Below are 14,447 nucleotides of genomic sequence, written 5' to 3'. Positions count from 1 at the left end.
TAAACTCTTAATAACAAGCTTGCTCATCCTATTCACTTGGTCATTCATCTATCCAATTCTTTAAATCCATTGCAGTCGATCAAATGGATGATGAAATTGGATATGGCTGCCTTAGCACATGTAGTCATGGCATTCCAGCAGCTTTTAGAATCTTGAACGAGTCTATTGGAATCATGACAAAAAGCACATCTAAAAGGTTATGAAACCAGCTAGAGAAAGTGCCTAATAATTTTTCCAAATGTCAAAAAGTATAAAGAAAAAAAAAACTCAATAGGAGTTCAATCATTTCTTATTGACAGTGCATGGCAATTTTTGATGCATACACATGAAGCACATCAAATCTTCTCATAGTGTAAATTTTGCATATATTGTGATGTCATAAAAATTGAAAGCAATTGTGAAGGATTGTGCACAAGAATGAATGAATTAGGATTACAATTGATTGACTAATACTGAGAAAAACTACTTACAACTGTGTTAAAAGCGTTCAAAAAGTAGCCCACTTCTGTTGTTAGACTTGCGTTGTCTAACCAATAATCTACACAGTATCTCACGTTTCTGCTTGTTGACACATGCAATCCGGCATCGGAAAAGTGTACAAGGATGCATCAGGTTTTCTCAAACTGATCCCCTTCACATCACTGTGATGCAGAACTTCCTGCATATTACGTTTGAACCTGTCCCATCTGCAAACCAAGAGAATGTTGTCAAAATAACATTATGACCACATTGAATGAAATATGATCAGAGACTAATGTATAGTAAAATCTGTTATCAGTTGTGTTTGTTAAAAAAGGCCTACTTCTGATACTTTATATTCACATGACCGCATTATACATTATTATGTGAAGACCAACATTTTAGAGCTAACATGATGCGACATCTTAGAGATGGATGAGTAAGATGGAACTAAAAAAAATATGTATACTTCCATCACAATTACCATTCAGGAGAAATAAACCGTGCATCACCTAAAGATATTTGTAGCTTGGAACAAGAAATTGGCTAATAATAATCAGAAACTGAAAGAAATAAGCTGCAGTTACACTATGTGAGGACTAAAATTGCAAAGATATAATTGACAGATTATTAGCTTTGGTATCATGTAAGCATTGTAGATTGGTTCTCGTAATTAATTCATGTTCAATCAGACATTTACATAATTCACTATACCAAAGAATCAAAAGAAATATAAAAATGCCAAAGGGAAGGGAAAAAAGATAAAAAGAAATCAATTAACAAGATAATTCATGATGTCATATGGATCAGAAGCAGGCCATTCATCAAACACACAGTAGATATGATAAGAGTCACGAAATTTAATACAAGTTCATGAAGCAAATCACAGTTCTAGCAATGCCGGAAAATAGGCTTCCTGGTTTGATCACGCTGGAAATCTAGCACATAACAAAAAAAACCACCCAATGTAAGAATTAATGAAATTGAAAACTACTTTCAGCAATTGGAAAAATTAGTGTCAGTTATTGCGCTAAATCCACCGATGTCGATCCCAAGTCCAGAAGAAAAAATGAGGATTGTGCATTAGGTTGTCAGCCAGCATTGACTTTCAGATAAATGTTCAATGAATTGATCCATCAAATTATTGTGTTAATGCTAGATTGTTCATCAGAAGGAACGCATTGCGGGGCCTGACTGTAATGCCTCGACAAGGACCGCTACATCTCCATAAAAATTTGAGTGTAGTACTAAAAATACAAGAGTTCTCACACCATAAATTGGATAAAAATAAATAGTATAAGAAAACTAATTGTCTACGATTTAGAACTTCTAACCTAGGAACACTCACTGGTAAAGCAATGGAGATAGTCAATATGATAATTAGAAGAAAAATTAATATTTCGTGTGTATAAGGGACAAAATAAATAGGAGAGAAGATAAAGATGATAGAGAATTCGAGTTTTAAAATTTGGTTTATTCGGAAGAGGTAAAGTTAAAAGTAGAGTAGGTATTATTGTAGATAATTCACTAAAGAATATACTAGGAGAAGTTAGAAAAGGAGATAGGACTATAGTTCTCAAAATAGTAATGGCGAAAAAAACTATTATGTAATTAGCATATATGCACCTCAAATAGGATTAGATGAAGATACAAAATCTATAATTTAGGATAACATATATGAAATATTACAAAATATTCGGTCATCCAAAATGATTTTAATAGAAGATCTAAATGAGTATGTAGAGTCAAAAATAAAGAATATGAGTGCATAGGGATTACGGATTTGAAAGGGAAAACTATATTATTAGATTTTGCAATATGAAATGATCTCATATTAACAAATATATTTTTTAAGAAAAAAAAAAATACTTGATCATATTCAAAAGTGAGAATAATAAATCACAAATTGACTTTCTTATAATTAGAAAAAATAATAGAAAGATTTATAAAGATTATAAAATTATTTCTAGAGAAAATTTAACTACCCAATATAAGTTAGTCGTGTTGGATATGCACCTCAAGCATAGTATCGATAGAAGGAAAATGTGGATGACTCATAAAATTAAATGGTGGAAGTTAAAAGATAGAAAGCAAAACATATTTAAGAAGAGAGTAAAAGTACAAGTAATAAGATAATTACGCTACTCAAATATGACATGGGATAAGATGACATTAAAATTAAAAATAGTAACCAAGAGTATACCCACTGAGTCAAAGGAACATGCACCACCAAATAAAGAATTTTGATAATGGAATGAAAAAGTACAAGAGAAAGTGAAGAAAAACAAACCACCTAGAAGGTATCATATACTTGTAAAAATGAGGAAAACCTTTAAAGCATAAAGTAACCAAGAAAGTAGTAAATGAAGTAAAAAATGAAACTTTTAAATATTTATATCGAAAATTGAATACAAAAGAAGAGGAAAAGGATATTTATAGAATAACTAAAGAGAGTGAGAGAAAATAAGAAATCTTATCCAAATAAACTATATTAAAAATAAATGCAATAGGGTACTATTAATTGATAAGGAAATAAAAGAGTGATGGAAAAGTATTTTCATCAACTTTTTAATGAAAATTTAAGTGATCAACTTAACTTAGATAATTTAAGTAAATCAAATGAATATAAAAAATTAAATTTTTATCGTATAATTTAAATTTCAGAAGTAGAACAAACTTTAAATGCAATACAAAATGAAAAAGTAATTGGACTAAATAATATTCCAATAGAAGTATAAAAGTGCTAAGAGAAATAAAATATTAAATGACTGACAATATTATTCAACTTAATATTGAAAATGAAAAAATTATCAAATCAATGAAAGGTCAGTACTTTAATTCTCTCTTATATAAGAACACAAGAGATGTACAAAATTGTGTAAACTATAAGAATATTAAACTAATGAATATATCATAAAATTTTAGGAAAGAGTAATTAAAAAAAACTAAGGAGACCAAAGTAACCGAAAATCATTTTGAGTTTATAACTAGAAAGTCAATAATAGAAGCTATAAACTTTCTCAGATAGATTAAAAAGCATCGAGAATAGATGCAAGACTTACACATGGTATTCATCTACCTGAAAAAAGAACTTATAATAGAGTCCCAATAGAAATTATAGAGAAGTATAAAAAAGAGATGTGTTAACATAACGTATATTAAACTAATTAATATATGTATGAGGATGTAATAGTAAGAGTGAAGGTTTCAGACGGATTAACAGAAGCATTTCTCGTAAAAATAAAATTCTATCAAGAATCAGCTCTAAGTCCCTATTTTACAATAATCATGAACGAACTCACTAGACACATCCAAAATATGATACTGTGGTGCATGTTTTTAACAATATTAGACGTAATGAGATAATTGCTAAGATAGAAGAAAACAAGTTGTTTGCAACTAAGAGCTTTAAGTATTTAGGTTCATTTTTTCAAAAAGATGGAGGGTTTGAAAGAAATATCTTACATACAATACAAGCAGGATGATTTAAATGAAAGAGAACATTAAATGTTCTTTATGATCGTAAAGTTCATCTAATAAAGTAAATGAACAAAACAAGGATTAAACTTTTTATATTATATGGAACTGAATTTTGAACTATGACTCGAGCACATAAGTAGAAGATGTGAGTTGCAGAGATGAAGATATTAAGATGGATGTGTGGACATATAAGGATGGACAAAATAATAAATAAAAATATTAGAAAGAAAGTCGAGGTTATATTTATTGAGGAAAAACTCCGAGGGGCACGTACAGACATGCATTTAGATGATCAATAAATACTCCAGTTAGGCGATGTGAAACTATGATAAGCATGCACATCAAATGAGGAAACAAAAAACTTAACAATAATAAAATAAGATAAAATTTATTTAAATATAAATGATGATATACTAGGAGATAGAGTTCAATGACATAGAATAATTCATATAGCTAACCCCGCCTACTAAGATAAGACTTAGTTGTTGTTTTTGTTGTTGTGTCAGTTATTGAACAAGTAATTGAGTTGCAGACAAGAACATTCTTAATTCTTATCATGATATTTCTTCTTTATATTAGCCTGATATATTCTTAATTATTGAACTACATTACCTATGTTGTGTCTTACCTTGGACATGGCATTCATGCAAGATAGAAAAAACTAACTATTCATGATATTAGCTTGATATAGCACCTCTACATGCAAAAGGTGAAAACCTGAATTACTGCCTTAATAGCTATAAGGGAAGGAAGAGAAAGGAACTGATAAAGGCCATGTAATAACTTTTACCAAGCAACATTCTGAATAAAAGTTGTTACCTAATATAAGGGTTGTCAAATGATAACACCAACTTTCTCTTGTCAGGATTTATTGTTTTTGAGTGTCCCTTAAAATAGCGCCTGTGTCCCATCAAAAAATGAGGGAAATTTCCACCTTGAGTTGTTACAAAAACTTCACTGTGAGCACAGACACTATAATCAAGTGCTGCCAACCGTGATGAGTGTCCCTAGAGGAAAGGATTATACTTTTAGATTGCATAACAAATTTAAAAAATCAGTATAAACTCAAGATGCAGTTTATCCAAGGAACTATAATATGAAATAAGATATTTTAATGAATGGTAGATATACAAAGCAATAAGTACATATAGACAACACAAAAGGAAACAAAAAAAAACAAGATTTTTTTATGCTTAGACATTATTGTGCCATAAAAATGCCTAAAACAATTAAAATACCTTGAAAGGTGCAAGTTCATATGTTGAAGCTAGAGTATCCTTGGTCTCTAAGAGTGGAAATAGCTGATGGAGAGGAGCCATATATTTTTCTGCATTATATATCTTTCCAGAGGCAACGTAGACTAACGTATTGTTATCAAATCCCATGCCTCGAAGCATCATTCCAACCTAGAAAACAACAACATTTAGTTAACTGGCTGACAACAATGAAGAAATATGTGAAAGTTGTCAATGCCAAGCAGTTTTTGGATATAAATAAACTGACTAAATCATGTGTGAGAGGAGAAAAACAGACAGAAAAATGATCACACCTGTAGTTGCCTTGCATGCAAAAGCACATTTTTTAGTGTACCCATATTCAAGACCTAAAATAAATGTTTGTGTCAAAAATAGATCCTATGATCTAAGAGCCATTGTAATAGTGTGTGCCTTTATAGTACTGAATATGGACAATGAAACCATATTTTCAAATCGAATTGTGGGCTTACAGTTATTCCTTTATGGTAGAAAAATAATGAAGGATACTGATAAGGGTATGATTAACCCTAGAACCTATAGAAGGTTTTTTTTTATATAATTATGAGACAATGAGGAAAAACTAAATTTCATCAAGGAGAACCTAACAATTTGCACAATGTATAACTTTTATTACTAGAGCTAATTGGAACTATAAGACCAGACAGTTACATAGATACTTAGAATCAAAGATAGCTCAAGTAGAAAAAGATCATTGCTGGAAATTCATCAATATAAATTTGCATAAAGCATACAATTTTAATAGTAGAGCTAATTTGAACTGTATAGATAACATTGTCACGCAAATACTTGGAATAAGGATTATAACTCCATGGCAGAGTGTGGTTTCTAGTACAATGTCACTGTTCCAGGTGGTTAAGTGGCCAACATAATAAAAAATTATCCATGTATGCATCCAGCACAAATTAGTACAGAATAGGCATGCCATTTAACACAACAGCCATCAGTAAATGGTCCTTGCCTAGACTGTAGGTCAACTTTTAGTAGACATTTTCCACAGGCTTATAACATGATAATGTTGGAAGGAAATTGGTATAAAACCTCTAGTGGTGTTAAGGGGCATCTCCCATTCCTTCTGTTAGCTTCTGGGCTAATAACTCGACCAGGCCTATTGAATTTCCCTCTCCAACCCCTTTCACGAGCTTTATTCATTTCATCTTTCTCTAGCTGGCCACCATCATAAGTACAGCATGAAAAAGCTACCATATCCTGAAATGTAAAAAGTCCAATATTTCAATCCCTTGGCCAAAAGTTCAGAAACAAATTTTTGCAAGAATATCACAAAAGACCTGTTCAAACCGAAGATGCACTGATATATACTTCCCACCATTTTTTGAACTGTTTGTTACCATTCTGTCTACCATTTTGTCTGCAAGTGCCCTTATTGGTTGAGAAAAGCGCAGTGCTTCATAATTGGTCAGACATCTCAATCCTTGGATACTGGGTGGAACCGAATGAGCCAATCTGTTAGAGAAGGGTGCAATTCGTATGGCTCTGAACAAAAACACAGAAGTAAACATTAACATCACAAAGGACAACAGTCCAACATTTTTTAAAGGCTAAACAATTCAAATTTGAATCAGCATCTGCACAATTTTATATGATAACCGAATGGCCAACCATTTTATGATTAATCTATTCAATGTTTAAAGGAATGGAACTTTCAAGACTCTGATTGAATCTGTTTACAAACGGTTAAAATTGTGTACAATTACCTAACTGTAACTCATTAAGTTTAAACAATTAGGATCCATGCATTAAAGAAAACTTAAGCTTGAATCAATTTGGACATGAATCTTAATTATCAGGACTGAATTTGGATCCACATTTACATGTGACATATAAGAGAACATAGCTTATAAACCAAGCGAATGGAAAATATCAGAATAGATTGTGAGCATACAGACACTCAATCAAACATATATGACAAAATAAACAAAATGAAAGAACTTCACAAGTAGCAGGATGATATAGTAAGAAATATGAATGCAATTGGAAAGATATTGACTGGTAGGACACAACAAATTCCTTGAAAAAATTTTCACCAAGCCTAAAGGTTTCTTTTCCATTCATATCCAAAAGCCTTAACCATGAATTGGTATATAAAGGCAATCTATAAAAATGATTGGAGGGTAAGAAACTAGAGAGAAGGGGAATATTTTACTTTAAACATTAAGCACATACCCAAATTCTATCAGTTTTGGCAGAACCTTCTCCAGATAATAGGTCTTTGATTGCAGAGCCCTACTTCTCATATTTAAAATATTGCTAATGTTGTTGTCAAATCGCTGCAATATATCTGGAGGAAGCTCTTTTACCACTCTTACATGATCTTTCAGGATTTCAGTGAAGTACTCTTCATCAAATATATCCTCAAACTTGCTACAAGAATCAAGACAAGCAAAATCAAGACAGTATTTCAGTGTACTCTTTTCAGAAAAGAAATATCCAACAACTATAGTCATATTCCACTAAAATAACAAAGTAAGAAAACCAGACTCTGAATATTAAATATAACCACATAAAGTGTCAAATTAACCATGAGCACCCACAAATTTATTTTTGGTGAAGATTAATTTACAAAATCATAGTACCACATGAAAAAGTGCTATTCTGTTAATGGAGCCATGGACACCCATGATTAGAAGCCTTAGCGCTCATGATGGTAACAACTAAGATGTAATCTCTAAAGTATCATGCCATAGAAGAAAAATACAGTCAGTATGGTTCTGTGACCTAATTCATCATATAAGTCCTTTGATCAAAATATTTTTTAAAAAATGAAGACCTACACATAAGTATTTCATTTCCAGCATTATAAAATCTTGTTCCACAATTCATTAGAAATTAGAGTATTATAAAATCACATAGACCATGCCCTTGTAACTACTCTGACAAGCATACTAGGCTTCAACAAGAATCTCATCAAGGGGCAAGGTTTGTCCATGCAAATGTCCTTGTACCAGCTGTACTGATAAAAACGCTGAAAGATCTCAGGTATTGATCGATAGAAAAAATGGAAACCTATAAATCCAAACCTGTAAACTATGTTTGCTTGACCATATACTACATTAAAACTCAAAAAGAGCTTATCAACTAACCAAATGAAACATATAAATAAAAAATTAATGCCTAAAGCAAAGGATTAAGACATTTCTATTACCTAGAATCACGCCAAACACTGTTGAAATGAAACATTGGTATTACAAGTGTGGCATTTAGCAAGCCTGCCACTGCCACTGCATCAGATATCTGCATCACAGAAAATTCAGAAGTAATTTTCTTGTGTAACAAACATGATGAACCTAGATGAATGCTAAGCCATTTTAAAACATTAGATACTAAGCATTTTTAATATAAAACAGGCAAGTGCTGACAAAGTATATATAATTCAAAGAAAAGTTATGTGTATAATATCTTTACTTAATACTTCCCAATTCCAGAAGAAATTTTAGAAAGTATTACAAGAAGAATTATTGGATTGGTTCGCTAATAATAGCCTTAAGTCAGAATTCTGTTCGACTCTAGGCCATTAATTCCATTATGATTATTGGTCAATAATTAAATAATTACTTTGGAGAGATAGGAGACAATTCATGTGAATATAGCAAATCTTTCTTGGATTGCTTTAATGGTAGTCTTTGCATTTTCCATTACAATTCCAATAGCTTGGACTTGGATCATGGGGATTGATAGAATACTTTGTACCAAAAAATAGGTATTTCAGCATTGATTAGATTTGATTGTTATTGAATTCTTCATTAAATAAGCATTTTTAACATTATGCCTTCAAGAGGACTTGAACCTCCACGCTCTTTAGCATGAGATTTTTGAGCTATGGGGATACTACAATTGAGAAAATCCCCTGATCTGAGATGAAAGAAAGGTCATTTGTTATTAGAGCAGATAGCAACAGGCATTTCTTTCGACAAGCATACTGGGACTTTCTGATTGATTTTCATGGTTTCATTAATGGAAATTGTTTGATGTCCTTTTGATAAAGGCAATCTTTTTGTACAATTCATGTGAATATAGCAAGTCTTTCTTGGATTGTTTTATGGTAGTCTTTGCATTTTCCATTACAATTCCAATAGCTTGGACTCAGATCATGGGGATTGGTAGAATACTTTGTACCAAAAAATAGGTATTTCAACATTGATTAGATTTGATTGTTATTGAATTCTTCATTAAATAAGCATTTTAACATTATGCCTTTAAGAGGAGTTGAACCTCCATACTCTTTAGCATGAGATTTTGAGCTATACATTATCCAAACGGGGCTACTACAATTGAGAGAATCCCCTGATCTAAGATGAAAGAATGGTCATTTGTTATTGGAGCAGATAGCAACAGGCATTTCATTCGACAAGCATATTGGGACTTTCTAATTGATTTTCATGGTTTAATTAATGGAAATTGTTTGATGCCCTTTTGATAAAGGCAATCTTTTTGTACAATTCCAAATATGAAGGAAATCTTAGTATCTTATTAGTGAAAATTCATACTTTGAGATTCAACAAAACCACTATTTCTTCCTTGTCTTCTTGTGGAATAAGTGAAATGAATGAAATTTTTACCATATTTTTTTATTTTCATTTCTTTTCCATAGATTTTTTAGATTAGAAAAAAGATAACAATAATTATTATATTATCTCTACATGCTGTATTTTAGAAGGCCAACGTTCATTATGTGACATAGCAAATAGTGATTGACAATAGAACACCAATTCCAGACACATGAAAGCAATATTTAGGGTACTTGCAAGAGATTATTAAACTTTTAAGAACTTACATCCAGGGGAAATTAGAATAGTTATGCTTACTTTCAAGCTAGTGTATAGAGAAAGAAGCCACTTTGTAAGAGCACTTACAGATAGGCGTTGCTGATTCAAACCACCATTTGCTTCAATTATGAGAAAACCATTTGAAGTCGGCAACTCTGTATACAAATTAGATATAAAGACTACTAATTTAACATTTTTCCTGGCTTATGGAACATTATTTGTATTGAGAAATTTTTATTCTTGAAGACATAGGTTCCTGTGCAGTATTCAGAGTTCTCACCTGCTTGTGACAAACTCTTCCAGGAGCAAGGTATCCATTTTTGAGTTGCTTTGTGGTGCCATGCTGCTGTCAACTGCACGACATGTAAAACATAATATAATTTTGATGGCATAAACTATGAAGCAGGAAAGCAATAGTGGGCTACAATAGGCTGGCAGTAAGGTTAATACCCATGATACTAAAATTCTCTTGATCCCGACACCATACTGTCAGCAATATACAGTAAGCAGCAGTTAAATAAACGCGCTAATTTTGAATCTGACTAATACAAAGGTATCCTTACCCTTTATTCCCCAGATGCATCAATTTCTTTAAGGTCGTAAAATTTTAATTTAATATATTCCGCTACGTCTCTAAACGAGGATAAGTTAAATTGCCTAATTCATTCACTTCAAGAAAACAAATCTAGGTTTTAATACTCGACCCCCCCCCCCCCCCCCCCCCCCCCCCCCCTCGACCGGGGAAATCAAACAAAGAAACAGCCAAATGGATAATTTTCGATAATCACCGGGATGGAGTGGTTTGCATCGGCCTGCATGTAAGGCCACAGCTTCTGAAACACCTGCGGACTGCGGTACACTGACCCTGGCGGTGGTACCCTCCTCCTGAGGACGGCGACGCCGATGCGGACCGGCATGGGCGGCTTGAGGTCCCACTCCCACCTTCCTAAGAACACCAGCGTGAGGGCCAGGTAGAGGAGCGGGACCACCAGAAGCGCCCCCCTCCGCCGGAACGTCGCCACCGCCACCCAGTGCACTAACCTCCAGACGCTCCGCGACGCGCCATCGCCGCTCTTCCCTCGCCGCTCTGGCATCGGAGACGACGCTCCGCCGCCGAGACGGCTCCGCCCAAGCATGGTTCGTCACGGCCGGCCCCTCCCAGATCCGAAGAAAGCTCCCTCGTTAGGGATCATCCCAGAGCGAAGAGGACGAATTAAAGAAAAGTTAAGACGAGGAGTGGCGCAGGACTTTATTGCCTATCGGCGAGCGGAACTCGAATCGAGATCAAAAATTGAGGGAGCGCCGAGAGGAAGACAGCGAGGAAAAATAAGGAGCGCCACTGGAAGCCATTTTAGACGCTTGCACGGGATAGGGGGAAAAAAATTAAAGATGAACAGCGATGGCTTGGAATTCGATGCCTTAATAATGACTTTTTTTTTTTTTTTTTGTCTTTCATATACAAATAATAAGGATTGTTAAGATTATCTCACGAAAAAAAAAAGAAATTCATATTTTTGGATAATAAAGACAACTTCATGGGTGGTCTGGACATGGTCGATATGTCCTTAATTTGGACAAGAGACAGTTATAAAGAAATCAACTGGAGCATTTTAATGTTTTTGAGTAGTTTTTCCTTAAGCTAAATAATCGTAACTCAAGTTTTAGCTTGTCCGACAGGAGCAACTTCTATTGTCAATTTTCATGACAGAATCAATGTTTGTAGATGATGTGGTATCTTGATACATAATCTGCTCGCGTTCCTTTTTTTTCTGAAGATAAACTTCAGTATTAGCATTTATTAGTTTCGGGATCTTGCGAAGTGAAAAAAATTAAATGGGCATTTGCCATTGATACTATGGATAGCCGGCTTCTAACAAACCTAGTACATGTGGCATCAATCCACCTCCCAGTTCAATCCAGACCCTCGACCTAGGGGCATGACTCAAGTACTCAGCATCTCAAAAGAATTCAATGGCTTGAATACCCATCTCAGACTCCAAAATACTTGGCAGCTTGAGCACCTATATCAACCTCTAGATTGCTCAATAGCTTGAGCGTCAACCTTAACATCCATAGTACTCGACATCTCAAACACTTATATCCACATCTAAAGTGTTCAACAATCCAAGTGCTCTGATTTGCCATCATGAGGTTACAAGGCGTTACTCAAGGCTATGATTGAGTCTCATCTGCAACTCACCCCTCCTAGCATCTTAGGCTTCCTCAAGCCTCTCATGGTGAGTCTAGTCCTACAGAAGACCAAAGTCGCCCCCCTCCCCGCATGGCGTCATTCCAGGGCATGTCTCTAATAGGAATGAGCTGTGACAAACCTTAACCCCTACAAGGTATGGCCAGATACATAGGCCATAATTGAATTGACATGTGAAAGGAGTTGCAACAAGATGTAGTCAAGCAAACTATAATTGGTCAAGTACCATATTGGAATGAGTCATGACAAGGCATGGTCCGACAAGCTCAGCTGACAAGGTCTCCTCATAATTTATACCATCCACCCCTCCCCTAGGAAATAGGTAGCTATTCGAATCAAAAGTATATGCCATATAAAAAAGGAGAGAACCAAAAATGGTAGGAGATCTTGATTCCATTCTCTCTAGCATTTTTCTTTACTTTTGCATTCTATTTTCTCTCTTAGGCTCTACCAATGGAGATTGACTTAAGTATCAAAAGGTTTTTGTTGGATAACACTAATGTCTTCTGATATGTATTAATCCACGTAGGGCCATCCACATCACTAGAAGGAGCTTTGGCAGAGTCCATCGAGAAGCGGAGTTAGGATGCATTTCTATTGACATTGTCTGTGAGAAATAAGAGCTAAGATATTGAGAATGATGAGCATTAGGAGAAAGAATCTAAAGGAACTAGAATTTCCATGGGTCAACAACGATAACCTCCTGCCAATGCTTTAGAGGCAACAATAGAGACTCTCACTTTGGGGAAGTTCATACAACTCATTATTGTGATTATCAAGGAGGTCCTCTAGCAACACACAGCTACTCCTTCATTTGAAACTTGTGATGACAAGCAAGTCGTGAGGGGTGCACAACTTCAAGAATTCATGACCTAAAGATCTCAAGAGGTCTGATGCAACCAAGCTCTTGAATGTGTTGGTGCAACGAAAGCTTTTTGTGGATGGTTAGATGGGATGAATGAATATCGATCTGCAAGTAAAAGTGACCTCTTTCTCTTGCTAACGTTTTAGCAAGGACACATTAATTAAAATGTAAATATAACATAAGAAACTACGAGGCACAGAATATACTTGGTTACAACCCTCGGGTTGTGAGTCCAAAACTATGAAAGCTTCAATCAAAGTCTCCTCATCAAAATTGATCCGGAGATGGAGAAACCTTGTACAATAGTTGAGTGTAGACTTTAAATGAATTGAATGAAATAGATAATTTGAGTGTGTATTCTACGTTGAGCTTCAGTCTATTTATAGCATTTACCTCAATCTGACCGTTGTGCTGACATTACACTTCCAAGGCGCCTGGAAGCCTTCCAGGCGCTTGGATTCATCGATTCCAATCTGATCTGTCAACAGTCCGCTAATGGATATGGATGACTCCTTGCGATCCAGGCGCCTAGAAGCTCTCCGGGCACTTGGACTCTGTTGACGTGGACTCCATCCTCATCTGCTTCGGTAATGACTCACGCTGACATGGATTGGGTATTCAGGTGCCCAAAATGGATCCGGGCGCTTGGACTTTAGGACGCCCTGAATGGATTCAAGCGCCTGGACTTTAGGGGGCCCGAAATGGATCAGGGCACCAAGACGTCGGGAATGGTCGACTTCATATGGACTTTAGGGGGCCCGAAATGGATCAGGGCACCAAGACGTCGGGAATGGTCAACTTAATGTTGGCTATTTTCCTCCTTCGTTCTGTCTTAGTTATCTTGCGCAGTCTTCCTCTGTAACGCCCGAAAATTCTCAAAAATAATTTTAGAAATATTCTATGATTTTTTTAGAATTTTAGAATATTTTTCTGAAATTTTTGGATTAATAGAAGTAGCAAAAATAAATAGGAACATAAAATAACCTAAACAGGATTTAAACCCGTGATCCATTGAAATATGTGACTCTTAGAATGTTTCTAATAACCAGGAGACCCCAACAGGGGTGTGCTGAAAGAAGAGGAGAGAAATTATATTTATAGTCGAGTTGGTTTAGAAATCACTTAATATAAATAGGAAACTTAAGTGAGGATTTTTATTATTCGTGAACTCTTCCTCACCTCTCACCCCCCCCCCCCCCCCCCCCCGACGCCCTCACCCTCTCTATCTCTTCCTCTCGGCGCACCAAACCCAAGGAACTAGGGTTCCGCCCCCTAGGATCATAAAGAAGGCTTCCGGAGAAATTCTTCTACGAGGATGCTCCTCTCCGCGAGAAGAACGCGTAGACGTAGGAAGATCGCCGAGAAGATCTTCTTCT

General features: G+C 35.0%; 1 protein-coding gene across 1 annotated transcript; it reads right to left on the bottom strand.

Moving 5' to 3' along the window:
• Positions 1–256: 256 nt before the first annotated feature.
• Positions 257–11,351, bottom strand: LOC141818825 (O-fucosyltransferase 9-like). The gene is made up of 10 exons (XM_074706254.1): positions 10,786–11,351; positions 10,278–10,350; positions 10,085–10,152; positions 8,377–8,465; positions 7,398–7,595; positions 6,503–6,707; positions 6,255–6,422; positions 5,178–5,345; positions 4,759–4,946; positions 257–686 (listed from the first exon to the last, which is right to left on the bottom strand). Exons 1-10 carry the CDS (start codon positions 11,131–11,133, stop codon positions 551–553), a joined length of 1,641 nt encoding a protein of 546 aa, XP_074562355.1. The 5' UTR covers positions 11,134–11,351; the 3' UTR covers positions 257–550.
• Positions 11,352–14,447: the final 3,096 nt, after the last annotated feature.

The sequence above is a fragment of the Curcuma longa genome, unplaced genomic scaffold (genome assembly GCF_044706935.1).
Source record: "Curcuma longa cultivar G26 ecotype Majalengka, Jawa Barat unplaced genomic scaffold, ITB_CL_G26_1.1 contig_26128, whole genome shotgun sequence".
NCBI lineage: Eukaryota > Viridiplantae > Streptophyta > Magnoliopsida > Zingiberales > Zingiberaceae > Curcuma > Curcuma longa.
The sequence above is the reverse complement of the archived record's forward strand: the minus strand, read 5'-3'. Positions and strand labels throughout refer to the sequence as shown.